The sequence below is a fragment of the Ambystoma mexicanum genome, chromosome 7q (genome assembly GCF_040938575.1).
Source record: "Ambystoma mexicanum isolate Mex_15411 chromosome 7q, UKY_AmexF1_1, whole genome shotgun sequence".
Taxonomy (NCBI): Eukaryota; Metazoa; Chordata; class Amphibia; order Caudata; family Ambystomatidae; genus Ambystoma; species Ambystoma mexicanum.
The window spans coordinates 139531367-139559182 of record NC_090941.1 but is presented as its reverse complement, the minus strand read 5'-3'; the positions used below and the strand labels follow the sequence as shown (position 1 = coordinate 139559182).

Here is a 27816-nt window from a genome sequence, read left to right as displayed (position 1 = left end):
CTCTCCATTGTATCCACGGGGTACCGCCTGCCCATCACAGCCTCTCCTCCCTCCACCCCTCCATTCTCACAAGTTGGAAATGCAACTCTTTTGGCAGAGATCCAGTCACTCGTAGAGAGCCAGGAAGTGGAGGAAGTTCCAGCTTCCCAGTGACGCTTTGGCTTTTATTCCAGGATTTTTGCCATTCAGAAGAAGAACCAGGCGGGCCTGAGAGTTGTGCTGGACCTTTCCACCCTCAACCTCTCCTTACCCCTGCAAAAATTCAACATGGTTACGCCAGCTTTTATAGCGGAGACATTGTACAAGGGAGACTGGATGTGATCCCTGGACCTGAAGGACGCATACCTACACGTCCCAATATGGCAGCCTGATCATTCTTTCCTACGGTTCAGGATCATGGGCTAGCATTTCCGATACAAAGTCCTTCCGTGTGGCCTCAACATGGCCCCCAGGGTCTTTACCAGACTCATGAATGCTGTAGCGGCCCTCCTCAGAGAGCAGGGCCTCTGCATCTACCACTAACTTGACGACTGGCTCGTCAGGGCTACATCTCTGGAAGCGGTTCACTGCTCTTCCCAGGCCCTTATGAACACACTGCAAGACCTGGGCTTCTCGCTCAACCTCAAGAAGTCACAGCTGCTCCCTACGCAGACTCTGACATTCCAGGGACTCATTTGGAACACGTGCTCCGAGAGGGTCCTCCCGTCGGAGGACAAGATCTCGGCCATCAAGAGGGCCACTGCCCACTTCCTCAGCAGAGAGGTGACCTCGGCATGGTGGTACCAGCATCTCCTGGCACTACTAGCAGCGGTTCTGTTAGCCGTGCCGCACATGAGACTAAGGATGAGAAGGATTAAGCTGCACTTCGCTGCCTCATGGAATCGGGAGCGGGGCTCGCAATCTGAGACGATCAACGTTCCTCCATCTCTCCACCCGGACATAACTTGGTGGCCCATGGACTGCAACCTACGGACGGGCAAGCCCTTTCGGCCGCCCTCTCTGCAGGCCACCATCACCACAGACTCCTTGCTCGAGGGCTGGGGAGCCACCCTGGACAATCTCTCAGTCCACGGCACCTGGACTCGACAGGAGCAGGAATACCACATCAATTGGTTGGAGCTGAATGCCATCTGGCTAGTGCTCAAAGCATTCCTACCACTTCTCAAGGGCAAGGTTGTCCTCATCCAGACAGACAACTCGACCAGCATGTACTACCTCAACAAGCAGGGAGGCACCAGATCCCCTCCTCTGTGCAGACTGGCAATCAGCATGTGGAAATGGGCCTTGGAAAATGAAATTTTCCTCTCGGCAGTCCACCTCCCGGGGGAATCCAACCTGGAGGCGGACAGGCTCAGCAGGCTTTGAGCAGACTACGAGTGGCAGCAAAACGACCTCATTATTCAGGAGATGTTCAACAGGTGGGGTCACCCCCAAGTAGATCTCTTTGCCACCTGGCACAATAAGAAGTGTCCACAGTTTGCATCCTGGCAGCGTCAGGGCCCCGGCTCTCTGGCCGATGCATTTCACCTCCAGTGGACCGGCATGAAGGCCTATGCCTTTCCACCCACTCCCCTGATCCACAGGGTAATTTGCTAAATCAAGGAGTCGCGCTGACTCCTCATCATTCTGATAGCTCTGTGGTGGCCGCCCAGACCATGGTTTTCGCAGCTCTTCAGCCTATCGGAGGTGCCCCCTATACCTCCCGACGGGCCCAGCACATCATCTGGCACAGCAGGGGGGCATAATCATCCACCCGCCAGGGAAACTAGCCCTCACAGCGTGGTACCTGAACAGGTAACGCTTCAGCACCTTAGCCTCTCCCAGGCCAATCTGGAGATCATACAGGGCGCCAGGAGCAAAGCCACGAGGGCCCAGTACAAGAGCCAATGGACCAGGTTCTGCCACTAGGCAGACTCCAAGCGAATTGACCCCTTGGCCTGCAATTTGGACGACGTGCTCTCCTTTTTGGTGCACCTTGCTCATTCGGGCGTACAGGTGGACAGCTGCTGTACATACCTTGCAGCCATTGGGGCGTACAGGAACTCGGAGGAGGGCACTTTCTCCTCCTCCAACCCTATTGTCAAAAAACATCCGACTGGTCTCACTAGGCTCTACCCGCCCGTGAAAAGAGTGCACCCCGTGTGGGATCTTAACATAGTATTGGGCGCCCTGGCGCACAAACCATTCGAGCTCATGGCGTCCGTGGACATCAGGCTGGTCCCCATCAAGACGGCCTTACTAGTCGGTACTACCTCGGCTCGCAGAGTCAGCGAGATTCAGGCACTGGTCGCCTCTGAACCGTATACCACCTTTCACAAGGACAAGGTAGTCATGCGAACGCACCCGGCATTTCTGCCCAAGGTTCCATCTGCGTTTCACTTGAATGAGGAAATGGTCCTTCCGACGTTCTTTCCCGACCCCAAGGACGAAGCACAGAGAGTGCTGCACTGCCTGGACGTCAGGCGTGCCCTAAGATTCTACTCGGACAGGACCAAGGGCTTCTGCAAGTTGGACGCCCTGTTTGTCACTTTCGGCGGCTCGAGGCCAGGCTATCAGGCCTCTAAGGCTTCCATATACCACTGGATGGTCTCTGCCATCAAGGAAGCGTACGAGGGCCAGCACAAGCTGCTCCCGGCCAACATGCATGCCCACGCAGTCAGGGCTAAGGCAACGGCCATCGCATTCCAGCGCCATGTCCCTTGGCAAGTCATAAGCAGGGCAGCCACTTGGGCCTCTCCCTCAGCTTTCTGCAAACATTACTGTTTGGCTGCCGGCTCTAGATCTGATGCGGCCTTCGGACAGGTGGTTCTCAGGAACCTATTTGCTTAAGGAGGGTCTCCTTTCCACCCTGGGGCTACAATCAGTTGTAATCGCCCATACAGTATGAAGGAAAGGGGACGGGACATAAGAGTAATGATAAGTTACTCACCGTAGTGACTAACATACTCTTAATCCATAGTCCCCTTTCCTCCATACGTCCCACCAACATCCCCCCTAATAATACTAGTGTCATTAGGCAATGTTAAAACTAATGTCGACTCGTCAATGGGGACTGAGGTGTGTCAAGGAGTCCCTCCCCCCCACCCCCCCTTCTCACCCGAGTTCGATCTTTGCTGGATTTCTTGATCGATGCCCTCTTGCGGACGGATCGAGTCTTGAATAAGGATGCACAAGTCTCTTCCGACTCCAGCGTGCGTTCAAAGTTCCGGGATGCAAGGATCCGGGAAATTTACAGAGTGCGCTACTAGCGCACGAGTCCAGGAATCAAGAAAGGAAGGAAAGGTACTAGGAATGGGGTTGGCTGGGAGAAGCATGGGAAACAATACCGCGAGCTACGGCGCACACGTCTGGTCGCTACTTCGCAATTGCATTGAGATGTGCGGAGCCGCGGGAGGCGTGGTCTATTAATAGAACACGCTACGTCAAAGGTGTAGAGCGAGGAAGGTGTTTCACAGTGGACGGCCATGTTGGAAATACAAGGGAGTGTAAGCCCCGTTGAGACAAGGACCAGGAAGTCCAAAAGGGGCGTGTTCTGTAGTTCATGACAAGGTGTGACGCTGGGGGGTGGAGTCAGGGCAGCGCATGCTCCCTGGGCTGCACCCACGTGCGCCACTAAATTTAAAGGGGAAGAATGCTTTTTCTGGTGAAAAAGGTTCTGTCTCGCGTCCTTTGGAAGGGACGCCCATACAGTATGGAAGAAAGGGGACTATGGACTATGGTGAGTAACTTATAATTTATTCCACCTTTCCTCACCCTCCTCTGCACTTCTTCCCAGACCCCCTAATCACTTCACATTCCCAAAACATGTGCATCGTTCCCTCCCTCTCTGCATCTAGGGCACCCCGCGTCCTGTGAAGAGCAGTGCTAAAGTTAGTGACGGCTTCTTCAGTGGATGGAAAGATGAGTTCAGTGTAGGAAGAGAGAAAGTGTTGTAGGTTCAGAAACAGTGGTGGGGGGTTTGGAGGAGGGAAACGTTTTGCTTAGTGATAGTTGTTTTAGATGGAGAGAGTGAGGAAGAAACAGGAGTGGCGATTGAGGTAAATGCAATAAAGTGATTAGAGGGAGAAGAAGCTTCTTTGGGTTTATATCGTTTGGAAGGAAATCTTGACGTCTTTGTGTAACTGAAGCAATATACAGTTGCTAGATATTGGGACACTGTAATATATTACATAGAAGAAGTCAGTACTATGAGACCCAGGTTTGATGCTTCAAGGTTCTTTATTAAACCAAAAAAGGGGGTTGGAAAAACGCCTAATTTGCCCTATTTCTAAATGGGAGTATTCTCAACCATTAAATCAAACAACTCAAACAATACCTCTGTCGTTGTCAGGGTGTCAAACATATATCAAAAAATGTCTACCCTCCTGTATCACCACCAAACCAACAATCTAATCTGACCCTCACACTTAATATATCAAAACTTATTGGGAAGAAAAGTTAAACCATAGTTTGGCGCTTTACTGCAGCCGTGTGGGTTTCTCATGCCCACTATTTTGCAAGTAAACTGGTATTTTCCAGAGGGACACTCCCCTTCCCTGGTCTTTTCCAATTGGGATTAATTTAGGCTTCAAATTGCAGAATGCGTTTCTTTCTCTTGTAAAGTGTATCTATGCCTTTAAATCAGTTCCTTTCAGCCTTCCTTTCATCTTCTGACTACTTTTGTTTCCACACGATCATTTCCTTCATACTTGAAGGAGGTATACATTCTGCCTTTGCTGTTCAATTATATCAATTTCACTCCACAAACACACTGAGCTCCTTGGCAGGCTCCCTCCTTTCAATTCAATCGTGCCGAATACATTTGTTTCTTGTTATTAGTTTAACATAAGTGAATTTTACTGTGTATTCGCTGGAATGCAAAGTGCTGGTTATGGGAATGGGACAATGCCACGGGACAAGCTTGAAACCCTGGCGGCACCGACTAGGCTCTTCTTCATTCTCAGGGCAATAAATTGAGTAGCATCAGTGGATATTAGTAACAATGATTAATGTAGAGCTTAGAAGTGGTCCATCTATATGAAGTTCTATACAAATCAGCAAATTATAATAATGTGATGCAAGTACAATGCCAACATACTGAAATGCTTAGTTAATGGTGCTGGTTGCTGTTGTCTGATGGCAAAAGCTGTTCATTTGTGTGAACACCTGGCCATTACGCAAGTTTCTTGCAGTATGATGACCATACCTGTTATAGCTTTTACATTAACATGGCCTGGAAAAACCTATGAAATGACGGTAACTTCGACATGCAATTGTAACGCTAACGTGAATGTACATGGGCATGTGATTTCAATACCTACAGTAGCAAGAAAGAAAACCTTTTCAATAGACACATGTCAATCTGTTGGCTTTGTCATTAACTGTTAAAATCATTGTTTTCTACCTTTGCACATACATCTTTTCACAGTTAATAAAACACACAACCAACAAACAAAGGAAGTAATCCCCTTAAGTGCAAGCCCCTCAGCCTTCAACCCTACAATTTTTCTAACGCCTGACACTTTTGTTAAAACTTAAAGGGCAGCAACAAATATGATGTGTACAAATATCAGTTGTTTTCCATACTTGTTTTTGCCTCCCAGTTAAGAGCATCGTTTGGCAAGGGGACTCCATATCATCTGAACACGTGTTTACAGTCCTGGGCTTTCGTGTAATAGATCAATGCATTCTGGGAGCTGTAGTTTTTTGTTTCAACTGGAATGACATACGAGAAACAATGATTTTTCAAAAGAAGCCCCATTGGTGTTCAGATAACATGGTCACTAATTGTATTTCCCTAAAACATCACACATAAACGAAAATGCACCCAGTCACCCACTAGAATACCACAAATGAATGCTAATTCCTCCCTTCCTCGTATTAAGCCTTCCTTTGGTCATTTACTCTGGTTGACCACTCCAGCCCCCACAATCGCCTACTCCTGCAGGCTATCGCTGACCTTTATGACTAAGCCAGCAGAAAAGCAGCCCTTTCAGTCCACCATAAACCACCCAACCCTTCCATTCTGGCATCTGTGAGAAACCTGAAGGTGTCTCCATGGCTAAACCGTAGGGATCCGTCATCCAGGTGGCCAGGACACAGCCATTGCTATTGGATCCAGTTCCTGGGTGTGGACTAGTGAGGGAGGATCTCCTGGATGGGGGTCCTCAGGGAGTGGGACACCGACGGGTGAGACGCGGTATCCCCCTTCCTTCAATACTTCTTCCCCATCCTACCACGTAGGTCATTCAAAACCACTGCCCCCCACTTTTCCAACAGGAACACTTTCGCACGACACACCAGAGAACGGACTAGCATCAAAGCCCTTTACCTGACATGTCTCAAAACAAGGGTCAGGCAAAGCCAGGCAAATGATTAGAATCCCACACACCTGATGGCCCATTCCCTTCCCCACAGGGATGAAAGGTGGAACAAGAGAGCACAGTACGAGCAAGGCAGACAGCACGATGAGACCGCTATCCAGACCCTGCAGCTCAAGAGGAGGAGAAAGGGGGCAAACATTGAGAGGCTGATGAGGTGAGACACGACCTTGCCCTTTTCGACAAACCCTGCAAAACCTCTGCAGAAGGAATCATAAGACTGATGACAATAGCCCAAGTGTGTTGCAGCTGATGTCAACGGTACACGCAGCATATCAACGTTGATAAGCCGGAGCGAGGGAGACTCCTGCTACCGTGGTACCGGCCTTGACCCCAGCTACAATGAAAGCCAATCGGTGAGTTGAAGGGAGAACCGATAAGAACCGGGCTGTGGTGAATGAAAGTCGCAAAGTGCGAGAAGTCAAAGAACTATAACATTGTAAAGGGGAGACCAGCTGCAGGAGGGGACCGACACCACGTGGGTGCTGCTCCAAGTAACTCTGGTCAATACCCATCTGAGTAAAACTACCAATAACAGGAGGCCGTAGGAGAGCCGCCAAGATAGGTCAAAGTGGTCTTACAGGAGGTCAAGCAAAATCCCTTTACAGTCGAAAGCCTTTGAACTAAGATCTATAAAGAAAGTAAGGGAAGTGAATCCCGCCACATGAGAAAGCAAGGGAAGTGAATCCTGTATACCTTGAAAGTAAATGTGTTGGTGAAGTTGGCAAGAGTGAACCCAGAAGAGGGATGCTGACGAGAAGGGGGCAAAGTCTATAGTCCCAAGAAACAGTGGGTTGACAAGGGTGAACCCGGCTGAGGGATGTGCACTGGAACTGTTTAAAAAGACATTAAGAGGGTGAAGAATCCTCATCCTAAGTGAAACCAGGAAACAAACTTTCATTTTGTAGAAGGAACAATTGTTTTGTTGTTTGAAGACGTCGGACCCTCGAAGGCAAGAGATTTTTAAAGTGAAAGAGACTTGGCCATCGAGGCTCCTGATAAACTGGAATGGAATTGTCGACGCGTGCTGGGCAAGCTTGAGTGTGTGCTGTGCTCCAAGATCCCACCTTACCCCGTGCTCAAAACATGGGGAAGGCAGACCCAGGCTACCACATCCTGCCATATTAGTGAAAACTACTTTCTTTTCTTGAAAACCTTTCCATACCCTTTTTGTATTAGTTGTAAGGTTTGGCAACAGGTTTCTTAGTATAGGCCCTTTTTATTTGACACAATACCACTTGGACTGCCTCATTTTAATTTGATGGTCGACGCTTGCTCCCTCCTTAGATATAGGTTTAGATTAGGCATTTTTCCAACCTACCTTTGCAGTTTCATAAACACCCTTGAACTGTGATCACTTGTGTCTGTCTTTACTGTTGCCACCATGAGTTCCTTACAGCACATGCCACTGTTTAAGCAGAATTCGTTTCACAAAGAGATGCAGAGTATTAAGACATTGGCCGCATCACGGTATGTAGATGGTTACGGGTAGGGCAGGCTTTGGTCCTCTGCCCCTGTCCGTGTAGTGCTCAACAATATTAAATGCAACGTTTCCCTGCTCTCCCTGGGGTGATTAGCAGGCTGTCTGCTGCACCCCTTGCTCGCAACTGTGCCCAGGGTCGTTGCCGAGTTTAGCTGCCCCTAGAAACGTGGTAGCCAAGCTCCCTAGGTGAAACCACTCTACCAGTTAAGGGGGCGTGATGATGGGGTTTGTGGGGAGCAGTGGCGGGCCACCTGGGAACATAGTTCTACTATTTCTTTTCGTACACTTCAAGCACTGCAGTTAACTAGAGATTTACCAAACACTGAAGGCTATTTAAGGAAGAAGTGGAAGAGGTTTGTGTGGGTGGTTGGAGCCATGCCATTGTGGTTGGTTGGAGACGTGCATTTGGAGAGTGTTGCACAGAGGAGAAGGAGGTCTGAGGCTATTGAGCAGAGCAGGAAGATAGCAGGACATTGGATGCAAGGCATGAGTGGTTATGGATTATCATTTCTGGAATCCACGGCATATTGCTAGGTCTGGAAAATATCCGGGGCTATGCTAATGTCTGGACTGTCAAAACTCTGGGCTAGCTAGCCTTTTGGTTGTAGCCCCTGAGCTTCTATCTGGGGTTACAACCAAAAGACCCACGTCCCCTCAGCTACGCTAATACATTAATGGCTACTTTTCAATTTAGAAAACCCCAGCGACCAGTGGTGGTATCTTCCAGGCAAACCCACTTATCTCAAGCAGAGGCCATGCAGTGCCTGCCTGTGTCTTACACGCACGCAGCCTCCTCGTGCACATTGTGGGAATCACCAAGTGCGTGAGTGCGTGGAGGGACTACCGGTGGGTAGGGCATCTAGTCATAACATCGAATGCCAAAGCATCGAATGCCTTACCATCTAAATAAAGCTGTTTTTGTAAGGTAAAGGGTTTATTTTAATTGTATTGGGTTTTTGAGGTTAAAAAAGGGGGTGTTTGGGGAGAGCCCACCCATTAAAAAAAAAAGGAAAAAAATGTATTTGATGCTTTTTTTCGACGCTTTTTTTTTATAGATGGCAAGGCATTCAATGCTTTGGCATTCGATGCAAAGACTATAAAGCTGTGGGTAGCCTTGTAGTCACTACTGTCCTCTGGATCTGCCACCCTCTGTCTGCCTCCAAAGTGAGCGACAGATTCTGCTGCTAGATATATAGGTGGCTGGATGCGGAAGCGTCCAGCGGGAGGTAAAGCACCCACCGGCAGAGCTGGTCGAATCTATGCCTTTTGTGTTAAGCAGGGGAGACGAGTGTGGCAAATGGGGAAGCGCGTGGCAGGAGGCTGCTAGCGAGCGCCTCAACCCTCATCTTGGAAATGTATCTTATTATCTATTACCTAGCATGATATATATATATCTATGATCGTCGCCATAATGTTTTTTTATAATTATTTGACGTCTCATTTTTTCCCTGTTTTGCAGTCCTCGCTTCTGAGCGCTGTTCTTGGTGAGCTCGCCAAAGACAGCGGATTTCTGGATGTTCGAGGTTCAGTCGCATATGTTTGCCAGCAGCCATGGGTTTTCTCTGGCACGGTCAGGAGCAATATTTTGTTTGGAAAGGAATATGTGAAGGAGAGATATGAAAGGGTCCTAAGAGCGTGTGCTCTAAGAAAGGTAAATATCTGCACTTACAAATTGCATTTAATATAGTGCATTAATCATGTTCTGGGAATGTTTTCTTTCTACTGCTGATTGCAATGGTTATTTTCTCATTTTCTTGCACCACATACTATGCAGTATTGCTCGTTTTGTGACTATCGCAATAGGTTCCTGACCTATTCAAACACCGACATCCAAAGGGGGGTTTCATCTGCAGATGGATGCGAAAATTGCAGGCTGCTCATAAGAGGGCTCATTTGCGATTGGTCCAGTGACCAACTATTACTTTGTTACAGCAAGAATAAATGTCGGTGTGCATGATTTGAAGTTGAAAACTGCTGTCCAGGCATGGTGTCACTCACCGCCATCTTTTGTGAATGGGTTTCATGCAGACGGTGGCACACAATAGTGCGCCAAAACATCCATCACATTCTATATATACATTGACAGCGATCTGCAATGTAACTTCGTAAAATAATGTGCTTTTCTTGAGCCAGGACAAATAGATTTGGTTTGTATGTTGAGCAAAAATAACATGCCCTTCACTGAATAAATGATAAAACCCATCGAATATGTCCCTTTTCATTTCCCGGGATTATTCAGGTCTGGCCTTTCTAAATAAAAAATATGCAAATAATCCTTCATTCTATTAGATGTAGTGCGGACCTAGTTCGAAGGAGCAGCATAGAATTTGCAGACAATATTTCAGGTAGCAGGAACTGCTCCAACACTAAGTGCAGTTCACAGAACTGAGTGTGTGTGTCAGGTACGTCATTTCACCAAAATACCAGGTGCAGCGGAAGTGACACCACATGCCACTTGACCTCTGATAACATCATAGGAAGTGATGTCATTTGACCCACCCCAAAGTGACATCACAGGAAGCAATGGAACACGACCTTTCACCCCTTGACAAAACAGGAAGTGGCATCACATAGCATTGTTCCAAGTACACTAAGAAATATATGGTTACAATATCGCTGTAATGTGATATACATTTCATACAAGAATGGATCACCACATGTATCACTAATATCAGTGTGTATAGGCCCATATTACCAAATTACTGTGAATGCAAGCAGATTTCCAAGGCCAAATGATATGTTACACACTTACACTTAAGTGCTTTATATAGAACAAATATACATACAATATCACCTAAACTATGTTGGTACTCCTTTATCAACCTTAAAGGATGAAAGGCAGAGTTGGCCTTGCTGGGATTCAAACCTGCAACCTGCAGATCTCGCACACATCGCAGCAGCAAGCGCTCAACCCCCCTGAGCTATCTTTCCGGCTAAAGCTAACTTATCCGCTATAGAAACATACATGTCTGAATGTTCTCAAAGTCAAAAAGCAAATTACACTTCGTAGTGGATACCATTAAACTGGTACCTGAGATTTAACAGCAGGCCAGTTCATCTGTCGGTCTGGTGCAAAGTTCGCCACATGTAAAGCCTGCATGGATCTACTTTTCAGGGTTCAGAGGTTGGCAAAATACATACCGTTGGGAGGGTTCATGACATTGTATTAAAGAATTTAGAGTAGCGCAGTGAAAGGAGCGAACTCACACAGCATCTCGTACTCTGGGCACTCGTTACCTCCTATATGCAAACATACATCCTAAACAGAATGACATGGAGATAGGTAAGATGGACACATTACAACAAAGCATTAATTGTGGCACAATGAAATCAAGGGCCACTTTATGTGCTATGGTCAAACATTTCTACACTGTACACAAACTTTTAGGTACAATGATTTCGTCATGTGACCGAGGACACATGAATGTCTTTTGATGATCGTAAAAGAGACAGAGGTGGAAAAAAACATGCTATAACTGCAACTTGCGAAAAGCAAAATACATAGGGCCTGATTCACAGAAGCGTTTTTATAATGGCGCAATCACATAGGAAAACACTTTGTGTCAGTCCCTTAGTCTGAAATGGATGCTTATTCTACTCCAAATGCTTTTTAAAGGTTATTTCTGCATTGCGAATTTGAGGTGTTTAAGAACAGACTCACCCCTAGAAGTGTGCCTGAAATAAACCTTTAATGAGTCTAGAAGTATTGCATAGAATTCCAGAAAGACAAATTATTTGGTATTCCTATTCTTTCTTATTTAGAGTCACTTCTCAAAGTGTTACACATGTGAAACCACCTGTTTTTCTAAAGTAGCCTGAACAAGGAAGTCAGCCACTCTAGAAACAAAGGGCCACATGGCACTAGCCACGAGCTTCAGTTTGGGGTAGCAAGGGCGACCACAGGGGCACAAGGAAGATCTCATGGGTTACAGGTGCGACCCCTAATGACCCCCCAAATGATGTCTCTGGTGTGTGTGTGTGTGTGTGTGTGTAGACCAGTTGAGGCTGGCTTGCCTGAGCCGTGGTCTCATGGGGACTGATTAACGTGTAACTGGAATAACACTACTTGTCACACTGTGCAGATGGCTCTACATATTTAAAAAAGTTTAAATTTTGAGGCACAAATAGATAAATGAATTTACCCAGAATTGTACAATTGATAGTAAAGTGCTGGAGCCAGCATTAGGTTTCCAGTTTCCAAGATCATCACCATAGCCTCTAGAATGCGTATCCTCCCTTTATCCTTGCATACCGTCTATGCTGAAATGCAACCTTTTGGGTCTGTACTTTAGGCACATATTGTGGAACACCTCCAAATCTCCAAAGTGACAGAATTCTGAGAGTCCCTTTAGGTCTCTTGAAAGAGTTTTATCAAATGCAATCTTCTCAAAAGCTTTGTGCGGAGGTAAAGATGGGACCAACCACTTCTTCTTGTGTTCCTGCTCTTCCGATAAAGGTCCATGTGCACATTGGTGGAAATGTTGGTTTTTCTGTCCATGAGTGAACGTTGGAACAGTGGTGCATTAATGAGCGTCATTTTTCAAGTAGAATTTCCACAGACTCATACCATGTTTTGGAGCTCCACCAAAGAAGGTTGCTGAAAGACTGAGACCACTGTAAAATATTTTCCAGACCCTTCTTTTTAGCAGTAGCTGTAATTTTTTTATTGACTGATTTGGCAACGCATTATGAATTGGCATTTCCCCTACTTTATTGTTTATGGGGGATCAGTTTTCTAACGGGAAACGAGAAGAACCATCACAAAAAATGGAAAACTGATTACCGCTCTCTCCGCCCATCTCGCAGTAACTGGTGAAAATTGTTTTTTTTTTTAAAAAAATGTTTCCTGTTACATCTGTCAAAAACAGAGAAAGTCAGAAAACATCTGTCAGAGAAATCTTCGCCACGAGACATGAAGTAAATTTTATATTGAAAAAATAAACTTAATTATTTCTAGTTTCCACATAAAAAAAATTATTATACAGCACAACACATGTGATGTAAATTAACAATTACTAAAAAAGCGACTAGATAGACGCACATGAAAACTAATGAAAAAAACAAATGAGAAAAACTACTAATATATCAATGGGGTAGAACAAAGGTTTCTAATATGTTTAACTGTTATCAGTATTTTAGGCACATATGGGACAGTCCTGTAGGGCACCCTTCAGTACCTTTTGAGACAAAAATGGCAATCTTCATTTGTACATTCCATAACATAACCCATTTATTCTTGCAGAAATCTGATCTTAATTATGGGATCAGGTAAAAAAGGTCTTGAAGGTAGTTGACATGTTTCGGCCACAATATTCATGAGACACTATCTCTAGTGTCCTTTTCAGAAGATTCTATTGGTCTTCTTCAGGACGGGAGCATTTCTTTAGTCATTGCTTTAGTCTTCTATACCCCTATGGTATATAGCGTGGATAACAACACAAATTGGGCGTGAGGGCTATTTAATTCCAACAGGATTGTTTGGAAAGATATGATCTCTTTTTTAGATATAACCGTCTCAATTGATGTCCTGATTAGGTGTCATAAATGATGCTTGCTTGCGAGGTATATTAGGCAGGATTAACTGGACTCCAAGGCAGCACGTTTCATTTTTCAAAAGTTAAGGGACGAGTCCGTATGTGGTCTTTTGCACGAGTTCCTGTTGCTGTTCCTTCACATATTGTGTTTGGTAGAAGAGAGATCCTGAAATCGTCTCCGCATCTATCCACGTTTTCTCTGACAGATGTTTTCTGACTTTCTCTGTTTTTGACAGATGTAACAAGTATCTGGAAAAAAACATTTTAAACATTATTTTCACCAGTTACTGCGATATGGGTGGAGAGAGGGGTAAACAGTTTTCAATTTTTTGTGATGATTTGGCAACGTGCCATATATCACATTGATGATGAATGTTTGGAAACTGCTCTTGAATGGCCTTGGCTATTGAAACATGTCTGTCAGTGGCTATGAGGTCTATTTGCATTCCCCTCGATTGAAGATGTTCCAGGGACTTTATGAAACCATGTTTCTCCATGGCCACAGAGGATTTACATTGGGACACCTGCACGATCTCCAAACTCACATTTATTTTTGTTTCCATGTCTTGAAAGTGGTATGTGCAGTACTTTGCTGAAAATCCGGGGCTGTCACACTGTCCGTCGCCAGCTACCCTGAACCGTTTGCCTGAGAATGTGCTTTCAATTGACATTTGTTCAATTTCTAGGCTTGACTAATAGCAGGGAATAAGAATTTTTGATATTTGAAGTACTGCGTTTTAGCAAGGAACTGAACTCCCACAAATTGACAGAAACTGGACAACTTACTAAAAGTCGAGCCACTAAACAGTAAAGCTGCTGAGCACTGTAGATTTCCAGCGGGCACTTTGTCCAGCATCGGTTGAGCAAACCATGAAAATGTATCATGGAGGTAGACACAGCTGGCTTGGATTTTCAGGTTAGTGTCTTGTAAAACACGAGACACATGCACCAATGGCTCCACGCATATTTTCACCCTCAATGTATGGACACATTTCAGCATCAGTGTAATATCTACCAGGCAGCTGTCCAATACAATGTATTTCTGCTCCTTTATTAGCCAAACGTCCTGCATGATTGTGGTTTGTGACTCAATTGAGGTGGACAAATCGGCCAAAATAGAAAAACTGTAGTCGAGATCTTTGGCAAGTTCCTCTGTCAATTGCATAGAAGCATCAGTCTCTGTTAGTTCAGCTTGTGTTATTTGCACACGAATTGGAGAAACCATCAATGTCGATTACTTATTGGGTGGACCTTTTTTTGCGGGTGTAGATTGTGTTAAGTGGTCTGCGATGAATTCCAAAGCATCTTCATTATATTGAGTTTCATATTGTAGAGTTCTCACATTGTAGCAATGGTCCAAGAACACTTTGCTGGCTTCGCCGTTCACATTGCATTCCGTTTCCGGCCATTGGGCATAAGCATCATGACTCTGCTTATTGAATGGACCACGCTGCGCCTCAAATAGTAGTTGCTCCATGGTGAAATCTGTTTGGCAAGCAACATCTTTGGTTTCATTTGTTGTCTGTGTCTTTATACTTCTTTTCCTTCTGGCCCTGTAGGAGATGGGTTGTAAACAAATGTTCAATATATAGCACACATACAGTAGATGGCACTTTAAATACAAAAACATGTTATGACGAAAACAGCCCAAAACACTTCTAGAAAACAAAATTGTCTGCTAGTTACCCTTGTTTTCTTGATTTTCTGTGAAACTGTGGTCTTCTCTGTAACGACCACACCAGCAAGCTGATCCACCACCTCTGATCCATGTGCCTCCTCTTCTAATTCAACACCAAGTGTACATTCCTTGAATAGAATATTCATTAAAAAAAACAAAAGTCAATCGTATTGGAAATTAAAAACTTTCATCTCACACATCGCTTACACAAATACCCTCGCAAACAGTGCACGTCATTTAGTAAAAATATACATTTCGAATTTCACCTGATTGATGGCAAGTGTACTTGATCAGAGGTCACTGTGCAAAACATACTGATTGTAATGTTGCCCTACAACATTTTGCAATGTATTCTGCATTAGGGAGGAAGTGTAACGTTAGAACTGAAATGAGAAAAGTTTGAAACGCTGCACGTTTATATGCATGTCACTGTCTAATAGTATCCTATGTAAGATTTAATTTCTTTCATTCATTGTAACTGTTAGTACGCATACCTAATACTCTGGACTAGCTGCAAAGTACGATTTAATTTTAGTCAAAGTATCAGCATCCCCCTATAACACACTACTTGTTTTAGTACGGATGAAAACAGCAAAATGGAACAGAGACAATGGGATGCAGACCATGGTACATATAAAGAGAAACCCATAAATGACACCTAGTGTAAACAATCGACAGGATACATAAACGTTTTCATATTATTGGAAATTCCAAGCATAACACATTCTCGTAAAGAAAGTGAAATAAAATTACCTGTTAAGCGCTTCAAGTTGTAGTTGACTCGTGAAAATAAATGGATGCAGACTCTTGCTCCTTCATTTTCAGTGCATTGTCATGAAGTGGTAAAAAGGAAAATTAGATTTGCATTAGATATGTAGGTAAAATGCAACTGTCGACTATAAATTTATGCAAGTCTGTAGGGCTCACCATTGGTATACTGGACTTGTTGGTGGTTTTGTCACTTTCGAGGGTCTGTGCTTCTGTCAGTATGCTCTCCTAAAAAAAAATTGACATGTCAAGCAACCGATTACGAAAACATTATGCTTCTTGTGAAGGGCACTATGGCATTGTTTTCCATGGTCATAATTACTTCATTTGAGGATCCATAAACCAGGGACAATGTGTGGTATTATGTGGTATAAAATGTAATACAATCTGGTAAATATGCAAACTTTAGTAAGACATATTTACACCGAAAGCACCGTTCATGGAGTTACCTAATTCATCAACCGGGACTCACTAGAGGCAGCGTGTGCATCAATAGAGTTGGAATTGCATTTGGTAGCAATTTACAAAACATTCGGGGTCGACCCTGTTTTGGGTTAGTCGATTGGTCGTACATATCCTGGCTAAAGTGCAGGCTGCAGATGCAGAATCGATTGGCCCTCAAGTCTCCAAAGACAGCATGGGCTCTACTTTCAATCTCGTCCACCGCAACACCACAATTTCGAACCCATCTTCTTATTAAATTAATATCCTTCGGGAATGTATGCAGGATTGTGCCCTGACTTTTGACATGGCTCCTAGAACGGCAACCCAAAACCCCATAAGCAGGCATTCTTGAAAAATCGATAAGATCTGTATAAAAAAAAGTATAAACAATTATACAAAAATTGTACTGAATGCATGAGATTGATGGCATTGTATCACGGTTTTCTATGCAATGTTTTTTTTGTTCAAAGGAGCAAAACCTGTGTAGCTTAGTCAAATACAACATACATACAGAATTGACATACATACAGAATTGATTGATATGACGCTAATTGTAACGCGTTACTCGTACGTTGAATGTACTTTAATACATCTAAAGGAAACATGCTTATAGACATGGTCTGTGAAAGATGAGATTCTATTACAATTAACAATGATGAAACTTACTATATATCGAGATCAGAACACTTGAAATATTAGACAATGGTAAAGTCATTGAGATGAATGAACATTACACTACTGGGTACATTCGGTCGAAATAGATAGAAATTTTGAGATCAGAAAGAGATGAATATAGTGAAGTTAAAGGTGACCTGCCCTTAGCTTAACTAACAATTAGATTCAGCAAGCAGGAGAGTTAGTAGCAGGAGAACAGGTAGCACGATCACAAGTTGACTTCCAGTGCTCAGAGATGTTCTCCGGATAAATATCAAGGGGTTTTTAAAAGATTAGAAAAGTGGGTGTGTATGTGAATGTGTGACATGATTCTGGTGCGGTTTGCTTCAGGGGAGCCTGGAGAAACTGGGTCTGGGGAGGCAATGTGAACAATGGCCTATGTGCGGAAGATACCTTTGAAGTGTACATGGTGTTTGGCACTTTGGCCGTTCCCACCCTGCCAGCCCCCGTTGGGAGCGCACGGCCACAGGTGTGAACTGCCATTGATAGTGGATGAGGGGGATGAATGGGCAGGAAGCGTGCAGAAAAGGGCCGGAACACTGCTGAAGGCAGACACACTTATGTGGATTGCAGGGGCGCGGTCTGCTTCACGGGAGACTGGAGACACTGGGTCTGGGGAGGCCATGTGAACAATGGCCCCTGTGTGGAAGATACCTTTGAAGTGTACATGGTTCTTGGCACCTTGGCCGTTTATAATGGAGGGGGGATGGATTGTTGCAGAGGAGGTGAGCGTAAAAGGGCACCAACCATTATTTCATGTCCCTCATAGATAAGTGAGCGTGTCCTTGATTCACTGAAAAATTGAAACTATTCATAAAAGCTCTTTTTTAATTCATATTGTTGCTGATGTTGATGGCACAAATACATTACACATTGTATACTTCGGGTTGCAGCTCAGTGTGGGAAAATCCCCTGTACTGTCTGCTATCACTGGGGAATTTGCTGCAAATGGCTCCAATGACACAGGCGGGTATTACTCGTCGAACACGGTATCTAAGCCTTCCATGAAGCTAGCATGTAAACAAACGATAGGCCACAAGCCTGTACCACCTGTGGAGGAGAAACATTGATACTGTATTTAAATGAACCTGATAAGTGTACAAACCTTAGTTGAAAATGCATCCTGTATCCTATGGCATAGTTGCCCGTACAAATGTTACTTCATGGATCAATCCGCTTTGGCTTTAAGTGTAGACACATTACAAAAGTGAACACCCATGCAATCCATAGCGTTTGGGGCACAGAAATATTGTTTTAGTTGAAATTGAAAGCCACATAAGATGACCACTATGATTTCTGCAAAGCGCGAGAGATGGATTGAATTGCCAGACTACATTCATTTGGCAGTGATAGATCAAAGTTACAAAAATATAGGAGACATACAAGAAATGTTAGTGGCCTCAGTGGTCAAAGTGACATCAAATTTAGAGTACACTTACTCGTTACTTGGATTGCGAGGGCGAACTGTTGCGCGAAGTTCGTGCATAAACACCATCATAATCCTCAACATGGACCTTGTGAGGCAAGCTGCCCTGAAGTCATGCAGCTCGGTAACACGTAGCGGCAGTGTGTCTTCTTCCGATATGTAGGCCAAGCAGCCAGAGTTTTCTCTGCAGCAGCAGTTCTCCTCGGTTGGCATGACCTTGCACCGATTGCAGCTACACCAGGTGGAAACATGTTCCATGCGACTAGGCTCTGGCTAAGGTTCCAGTGATTAGTCTTCCCAACTGTCATCCGATGCCCCATTGTTTCTGCATCTTTCTCTATGCCTCTGAATACTCTGGCTTGCACTGGTAGGGCTGTATTTTTGCCATTATGCGACAAAATTAAAACCAATAGTAATGCTAATACAAGTATCTGTTTGCACGGGCTCCGAGCAACGAAGATAGCTGAACAGAGCAGAAACGAGTCACAGGCTATACAAAAAAACAGTGAAACGATTGAAAAAGCAACTCTTATGTTGTCTGATGAGAATCGGTCTATTTATACTCATTGAGGAAAGAGGCTTCCTGCCATTTCCATGGAGACACGTCATTAGCTGGGGCACAGAGAACCTTGACACAAGATGTGCATTCATTCGCGTTGTGAAATGAGCCCTACGCGTCTAGTGATTTCAGCTTCAGGGGCGGGTGATATGATTTAGTGCCGCGAGGGCAGTCGAACTTGGGGCGGAGCAGCAATGGATAACATTAGCACAAGATGGCCGTGCCCCGCTTGTTGATTTCGCATTTGTGTAAAAGTTCAGAAAACTAAGGTAAAGTGCATAGGAAATGTTTTTACGATCGATCACAGTTTGCTTAAAACCACATGCCCGAACGCTCGGGACAATAACATTTTTGAGCACACTGTTCCTTTGTTTGTCACGAAGCTATGCAGCACAGATATACAGCAGGCTATGTGCTAGCTCCTGGTTCCCTAGGGGTAGCACCTGCCCGATACTCAGGAGCTAATTTTAGCTGCTGCTCATGAAATCTGAATTCCGCCCCTGAAAAAGCATGTTATTATTGTTCGCCTCTTCTCAAGATGTTCACAAGCTTTTTTGTCACTTACATTTATTTTGAATCCTGTGTGCTTGGTGCTTTCGGTTTTGCACAGTATTTTAATTCCCTCAAATTCTTTCAACTTTCTGCTCATTTGTATCACTTTCCCTAGACCTGTCCTCTTCTCTTCAGGATTGTCAGTTTCTTCTTAGCATTAACAGTTTGAACCAAGCTTGTATGCTATCGCTCCAGATTCTCAGTTCCACTACCGTGAGCCTTTAATAGCTGCCTCCAGAATGTTTACATGTGTATGCTGATCATCACTTCATTACTCCCAGAAGTTGGTAATACTGTGTCTAAACTCTGACATCCTCACTGACATATGTCTGCCTGATCTTCTCATGCATTTCTGAACTCAGCCTACTTTCTTTTTTTCTTTTTTAACTTCATCTGGCAAAGAAAACGGGATAGGTGAAAGGCTATACCTGTATTTTTCTAATCTCTCCCTTTATGAATGCACAATTTTGTTTGAATGTAAGTTAACTGCATGGATCATGTTTACCAGCAGCAAATGGTGACGAATCAGACAGCAGTCTGTCAGACTCACCATAGGAGCTAGGTTATGGAACATACGACAAGTACTATTTAAGAAAGTCGAGCATTGCAAAAAATAATGGGAACACGAGCATTCTTGCCTTTTTCTCCATTAAATAATGATATTCTTTGACAGGAACTACTAACCCTGACAGAAGTCGCTGATCCTGCCTAAAGGAGCCACCAGACTAACCAATGAAAGCTATGGCCTACGATTTACAGTTCCAACCGACACTGAGAAGGATAAATATTATGGCAGTCTGAAAGCTAGAACTAGAGTTCCAGACCACCTGACAATTTATGACACACTGATGTTAAATAAAACATTTTACTTGTATTGTCTGACAAGCAATTTTTTGTCAAGATCGTTAGCAAGCAGTATACTACGCTTTTTATGTAAACAAATGTCTGAGCTACTTTCAGCCCAATGCCCTTCGACATTGTAACAATTGAGCAGAGTCTAAAATGTGTGAATTTACGTTCTATCCTAAGTGGACCTTGATGGCTTTGTGAATCCCAATTAAACATTATTAGACATTGCTATTTAGAAAATGAGTGTGATTAAGGAACCAGAAGCCTGATTATTTAAACATGTATTTTAGAATGGATTAAAGCAGTGGTGGTTGGTGAATTATTTTAATTGGAGTGGTGTAAATATTTCCCAAAATTTGCCAGAGTGAGGCAACGCATAAGGGAGTCTGAACCAACCAAGAGGGGTTTGGGCGGGGGAAGAGGGCGCGTCAAGAAAATGTTTTGACTAGTGGGTTAAAATGGTGCATTATACAGCACACTTTATATGAGGAATTGGACAAAAAAAAAGTCAGTTTATAATTGGTTTTGTAGGGGAACTCCAATACAAAAATATAACGGTGCACAAAAGCACTTCCCAACATATTTTCCTAATGCCTTTGACCACAACATATGCCAGTACAAAAACATTTTCACGCTGTTGCTTCCGATACTTTTCCATGCTGACTGCACCAATATATGCCAGTATTCCCATATGAGAACATACTCATTTCCTTTGCGCACATAATGGCAGTAATGATACTACAAGAACAATTGTTGTTCAAGCTGGTTCTGCTAATCTATGCCAGTATCCCCACCCAGCAGCATACTCTTGTTGGCTTTGCCATTAAAAATGCCATGCCATAATATGAAAATATGGTGAAACTGGGTGCACCAAAATGCCACTCTGTTCACATAATAACACTCCTCATGCTTGCTTTATTGTAGAGACCCTTGTGGACTTGGGAGGTGGGCCAAAATGGTGAAGGCCGTCAGGGAGTCCCCAGGCAGAGCCACAGTTTTGGGCCAGTGATTAACAGACCCGGGGAGAGTGCATTGTGTGTGCAGACAGACTGGATCCCCCCTCTGGCAAGAACAGGCAGGCTACACAGAAAAGTGGAAACACCAATGAATGATTTATTTCAGGCAGAGAAGTAGGCTTTTTGCCAGCAGAGTATGTCAGACACACTGGACACAGATGATTGTCTGCATTGAGCTGCGGGTACAAGGCAGAGCATCAATGGCAGGCATTTAGGCTAGGCACACCCACTTTCATTGGACCCGGTAGCCTGGGGAGTACCCAGCGATGCAGGGTGGGGGGAGAAGGGACACCAAGGGAGGAAGGGAAAGGTTGAAGGGGGAAAGGTTCGGGTGGGGAGGCTGCTGGGAAGGAGGAGAGAGGGCGAGAGAGACTGAGGAGAGAGAATGAAGAATGGGCAGCTTAGGAGCAGAGAGAGATAGTGGGAAGCAAGGAGGAAAATAGCTGGTGGGGAGATAGTGGGAGAGAATGGGACTGGTAGATAGGGTGAGGGCTGAATGAAGGGTCGAAAGAGAGAGAGAAAGAAAAAAGAGGGTGAATGAGAGAAAGGGATGGAGCGCGAAAGAGAAAGAGGGAAACAAGGGAGAGAGAGAGAGACCGAGGAAGAGCTAAAGAGAGAAATGGGGGAGGAGCGAGAAGGTGGTAAGTGATTTTAATATTTGGGAAGTTATATCTATTCAGGTAAATTCAAATTGGCACTGTAAAAAGAGAAAAGGGTGATCTTTTCAGCATCTGTTTCCCAGCCGACTCAGTTTGATTGTCAATTTGGAAGATACTCCGTTTTACCTATGATTACATTTTGCAGACAGAAACTGGTACCCAAAATAATCTTTGGCGCTGAGACTACTACTGGGTATATTCCCTCGTCCAAGTTAGATGCTCTCCTGTGGAGAAAGGTGCTTTGGTTACCAAGTTCGGTACCAATGGCGGGTATCCGATATGAACCAGGCTTACTCCCTCGGAATACGCTTGTAGAGTGTCAGATGTTACAACTTTATGTCGATCTCCACCTCCATCTTCGCTATATGTTAACTTGGGAATTGAAAAGGACAGAGGTACATGCAAGACCCTGTTGAATTGGAACAAGAGTGAGGGCCAGCTTAAGAAACTGGTGTGTTCCGCTGAAGAACTTAGTACGAATCCCAACAAGGTGAAGCTAAAACTGTAAAGATATGAGTGGATTAAAATGAGGGAGGTTTGAATGGGTCACACATGTTTTAATGATCACTTTAATTGGAATATCAAACAGTTTAATGTTTTTTCTCCCTACTTGGCTAAACATCCATCAAGGGACTTTCGAACTAAAGTTCTAAGATTTAAATTGAACCTGTCGCCATCGTTTGATGTTCCGTGAAGGAGGCAGAAGTCGTCCTCTGTGAGTCAAAAGTTATGTTGCCACTGCGGTCTGGCCACTGAGACCCTAAGACATTTATGTATGGGGTGCACTGCCCTTGAGGATCTTAGACGCGTAAAGCTGATGTTAGGGAGAATTCTCTGATAAGGCTAATTTCCCAAACCTAGGCAGTCCCCCAGCAGCTTTGCTGGATTTTTGGGGTTTGTTTTTTCTCCTGCTAAGAGTGAGACTCTTTTACTCCCACTCTTAGACATGATTTGAGGTATGTCTTTGACGTGTTATGTGCTTATGGGGTTTCTTTTTACTCCATAGGGTATCATCTGTTTTTCTGTATGTGTGGTACACAGCACCCTCAGTGCAGTACCACAGGGGTGTCACAGTGACCCCCAAACATAGACTCCATACCCTGGGACTGACTACTGTCTCCCAGGGCATGTAAAGTCACCATTAGCTTTACTAGTCCAAAGTTGTGAACAGAACCAGTACAACCCATCATATTGTGGAAATACTGGTAAGGGGTAATTCGATTGTCCCTGCGTCTGTTTTCGAGGGGGCCCTGTCCCGTCCCCCCTTGTCGAGTTTCTGGCTGGTGGCAGTGGTTACCACACGAAATATTCCTCCGGAATATTCTCTATGGGATTTTCCCATTGCTTTTAAACACACCACTTTTTGGTGCAATGTTACAGATACCGCCGGTTTATTTATTTAATATTAAATCACCGGTTGGGTCTTTTTGCCAGAACTCGATTCTAAAATGGCGTTTGTGTCTGTCTCTGTAACGCTGACCAAGTTCGAGCCCTTCTTTCCACTATTTTTGCGGGCTTCTCTACAGAAGCCCTCCAAATTGTGCCACTCTGTCTGGGTTCCACAGGAAGGGTGGAGGGGGGAATTGGCACCCTGGACTGCGTTGCCTTAGCAACCCAAGTCACACTCTATTCTGATTGGCCCAGTGGTGAGCCGCTCGGCTCACCACTTAGCATGTGTGATTGACAGCTAGGCAGATGCATGGGGGTTTTCCTGCATAAAAGCAGGGCCTTTGGGACTGGAACTTCAGAAGTCGCCACAGGACCAAAGAATCCGAAGAGGGAAGAAGCTGAGCCACCTGCAACCGACGACACCACCGATGAAGCCCTGCTGCAACGAACTCACCACTTTTCCAACGACAACAGAAGATCTTCTGCTGGAGAGTCTTCTCCCTTTGAGCTGGTGGGACCAACCAGTTCGCCCTTTTTCACTTCCAAAGACGTCACTTGGTCGAATCGCCTGTGCCAAGCATCCCGGCAGCCGGATAGCCAAGCTCACCACTTTTGACCGCGAATAAAAGGATCACACCTTTTAATCGGGAACTCCGCGGCTGGTTTCATCCCTGCGCAGTGCAACGACTCCACGTTTCCTCCTCGATGAGATATTCTCTTCCCCTGGTCGGAACCACGAACCTCAACCACTGCCAGGAACTGCCCCCCGCTGGAGCTTCCTTCTCTTTAAGGTACTGTGTCCTGTCTGGCCTCCCTTTCTACAGATTGCTAAAGGTGACCCTTAAATCCTTGGCTTCTAAACTGGGTTGGCTCCAGGCCTTCTAACTATATCGTTTGACTCACCCCAACCTCTTTTGAATACTCTGCAAAGAATTTCAGTGCACGTTAAACCGTGTGATCCTGGGCACATTTATCTTTGCTCCATTTAAAGTAGGCCTGGACTATGAACTTTGGCTCTACAGTATAACCTGCCTTTCTCCCCTTGCTCTGAACTCTTAAAAGTGTTGGGAGCTGTTTTATTTTATGCTCTGCCTTTTCTCTCCCTTTTTAACCTAAACTATTGGAGTGCCATCTAGGTTAAGCGCCCACTTCTGTCTTAACAAATAGCTGTGTTTTAACCCTGACTTGTCTGATAGTTATCAAGGGAGGTATGTATACTTACCTGACTGTGTTTTTGATTACTTTTCATTGAGAGTGCTAGTGTATGGCCTAAAGTGTGTTTTAAATAAATAACTATATACTTTTTATACAAAGCTCTGGTCAGTGTTTGTTTGCTCTACTGTGTTTTGACCCTATTGTGTATACTCTGCATACTGCCCTACTCTTCTTGAGAGAAGTCTGACTGCTCAGCCACAGCTACCAGGTAAATCTGGGTGGTGCAGACTGCTACCCATTGGGTTTACTGCTGCTCCTGTAGTCTTAATCTTTTTGCAGTGTTCCCCAAGGGAACTGCACAGGATTCTGCCTAACAGCTAATTAGATTTATTCACAGTCAAGATTTGATTGGGGCCCACCAGCTCTGGGTCAGTATTTTAAAAACTAATGAAATGTCACTGTTAATTGCTACTATAGATTTTGTAGAATTGGTTTTGGAGGATTTTACTATTGGATCTTAAATTGAGCTATAAATTGGGGTTTTAAAATGTTTACATATTAATTTGTAGCCTGTCATGAATGCATTTTGTTTTTAAATGTCTGTTTTAAAGTGTTGTACTATGTGAAAGATTCAACCAAAACGCACAATACAAATAGAAGGAGCGAGAATAGAGAAGGAGAGAGGAAGAGAAAGAGGGAGAAGCAGGGGCAGAGAGGCAGGCTCGGAGGGCTACTGGTGGAAAATAGAGCAGATGAGGGGAGAAGCAGGAGAAAAGGGGGAGAATGGAGAAAGGCAGACAGGGGGAATAAGGGCACCTGCTAAAAAGTCCTCCTCAGCTTCTCTGCCCCTAACACACACTGTCACAGAAAGGAGGGGCCCCTGATTTTGTCTTTAATTATTTGGTATAATGCATAGTCTTTAGATTGACATGTTGAACACAATTTACTATTCAATTGTGTGATTTATTAAATAAAATATAATGTGGGATCAAAAGGAACGTATATTCAAGTTACCTGCATGCATTCAATCATGGGGGACAAAACAGTTAATGGCTTAGTTACGATTCAAATTATTCTACCCCCTTCCCTAGCAGGTTTTATAATTGTCTTGCGAGAAGCATGGCATCTACCCAACATTCAAACATGCATACTGATACACCTGACTAACACAAAAACAAGAACAATTGTAATTGCTTTGAATTTAACACAATATCACAAAAGAAATGGTTAATTGGAGACTAAATAAATTCAATTGGCTCCTTTCATCTGGTATAGAATTCCAGCAAGTGATGTTAATCATGCACATTCTGCACCATTACTCTGTAAAACATGGAGTGTGAATGAGTATGTAGAGGATGAGCCAAGCACCGTACCGTATGTCCCACCCCCATGTTGCCTATATGTCAAACCGGAAATTGCGACATGCGCAATACCAGTGAGGGTACCTATACCGCGAAAAATTCCTTGAAACAAGGTATCCATTGAGAAAACCCTATATGATGTATCTGCGAAGAAATGACGGTCTGCTGAATGAAGTTCCGGAAGTGTGAAGGTTAATGAAAGAGAAGACTCTTGCCGTCACATGAAGCAGAAATGACGCACCCAGAAGAGATGCCGATGAAGAAGGTGAATAGACTGTATAGTATCTGATGGCGAAGTAAAGAAGTGAGCAACATATTAGGATGCAAAATGAAGATTGCACATGCGGAGAAGCACTGAAGAAAATGCAAAGCTGTTTTATATTTGTACAGATGCAGTAAAGCAAGTAGGCAAGTGGACCAAGTAATGATAAGGCTGGCTATACATAGCGAATAGACTGCAGGCAGTGCCACCTATATATATATATATATATATATATATATATATATATATATATATATATATATATATATATATATATATATTGAAAAAAGAGGAGAGGGGCGCACTCCAGTTCCCTGCACAGTAAACCTTCTCAGCCACAGGTGTTCTCCTCCGACCGGTTTCTGTGCCAATACACGTCATCAGGGAGGCTGTCTTAACTTGCAGCTCACAGCAAGTGCAGGTGTTAACACTTAGTGATAATTCTGCTGCAAGGACTTCTGGTAGCTGTAGTCATCAGGTTTGCAAGGAACAGACTCACACCCAATCCCATAAATGGGGAAAGGGGGGGAGTAGCCTACAGTGAGGCACTCCAAAGTTGGGCATATATTACCCCGGTGCAGCACCCTATAAGATTTCTGAAGATTCCACCCTTCAGAAAACTTGCAAATGTGTTGAAAAAAGAGGAGAGGGGCGCACTCCAGTTCCCTGCACAGTAAACCTTCTCAGCCACAGGTGTTCTCCTCCGACCGGTTTCTGTGCCAATACACGTCATCAGGGAGGCTGTCTTAACTTGCAGCTCACAGCAAGTGCAGGTGTTAACACTTAGTGATAATTCTGCTGCAAGGACTTCTGGTAGCTGTAGTCATCAGGTTTGCAAGGAACAGACTCACACCCAATCCCATAAATGGGGAAAGGGGGGGAGTAGCCTACAGTGAGGCACTCCAAAGTTGGGCATATATTACCCCGGTGCAGCACCCTATAAGATTTCTGAAGATTCCACCCTTCAGAAAACTTGCAAATGTGTTGAAAAAAGAGGAGAGGGGCGCACTCCAGTTCCCTGCACAGTAAACCTTCTCAGCCACAGGTGTTCTCCTCCGACCGGTTTCTGTGCCAATACACGTCATCAGGGAGGCTGTCTTAACTTGCAGCTCACAGCAAGTGCAGGTGTTAACACTTAGTGATAATTCTGCTGCAAGGACTTCTGGTAGCTGTAGTCATCAGGTTTGCAAGGAACAGACTCACACCCAATCATATATATATATATATGATTCGAGAAGGCTTGCTGGCCCAGTGTCAAGAGTCGGGGCCGCCAAGATCCCTGCTTATCTACTCGAGGAGGTACAATGAACGTGAGAAGCAAGACGTGTCTCTGTTTGAGGTGTAATGGAAAAACACCAGAAGTGGCAGGTTTTATTCATTTAATAGTATTTAATACAACGAAGGAGCTCAAAATGTGGTCTCCTGTCACATGGTCAAGTTGGAAATAGACTTTGGGGCGAGCTACACCAAGACCAGAAGATAAGGCTATGCTCTCACTCCCTTTTATTCCCAGAGATGAGAAGCTACTTCAAGGCAGAGTTCAAAGATGAATTGACTGGCAGACAGCAGGAGTGATGATGGATGTTGGGCTAATTGGGTGGGGAGGCATGACCAAGCCAACCCACATGCACCTGGGGTAACCAGCTT

At 44.4% G+C, this 27816-nt stretch overlaps 1 protein-coding gene across 2 annotated transcripts in view; it reads left to right on the top strand.

Moving 5' to 3' along the window:
• ABCC4 (ATP binding cassette subfamily C member 4 (PEL blood group)) overlaps positions 1-27816 on the top strand; it is a 2280107-nt gene that overhangs the window by 918575 nt on the left and 1333716 nt on the right. For both annotated transcript variants that reach the window (XM_069639145.1, XM_069639144.1), the window contains exon 11: positions 9302-9493. In XM_069639145.1, coding sequence (XP_069495246.1) covers positions 9302-9493 — 192 coding nt within the window. The remainder of the gene's footprint in view (positions 1-9301; positions 9494-27816) is intronic.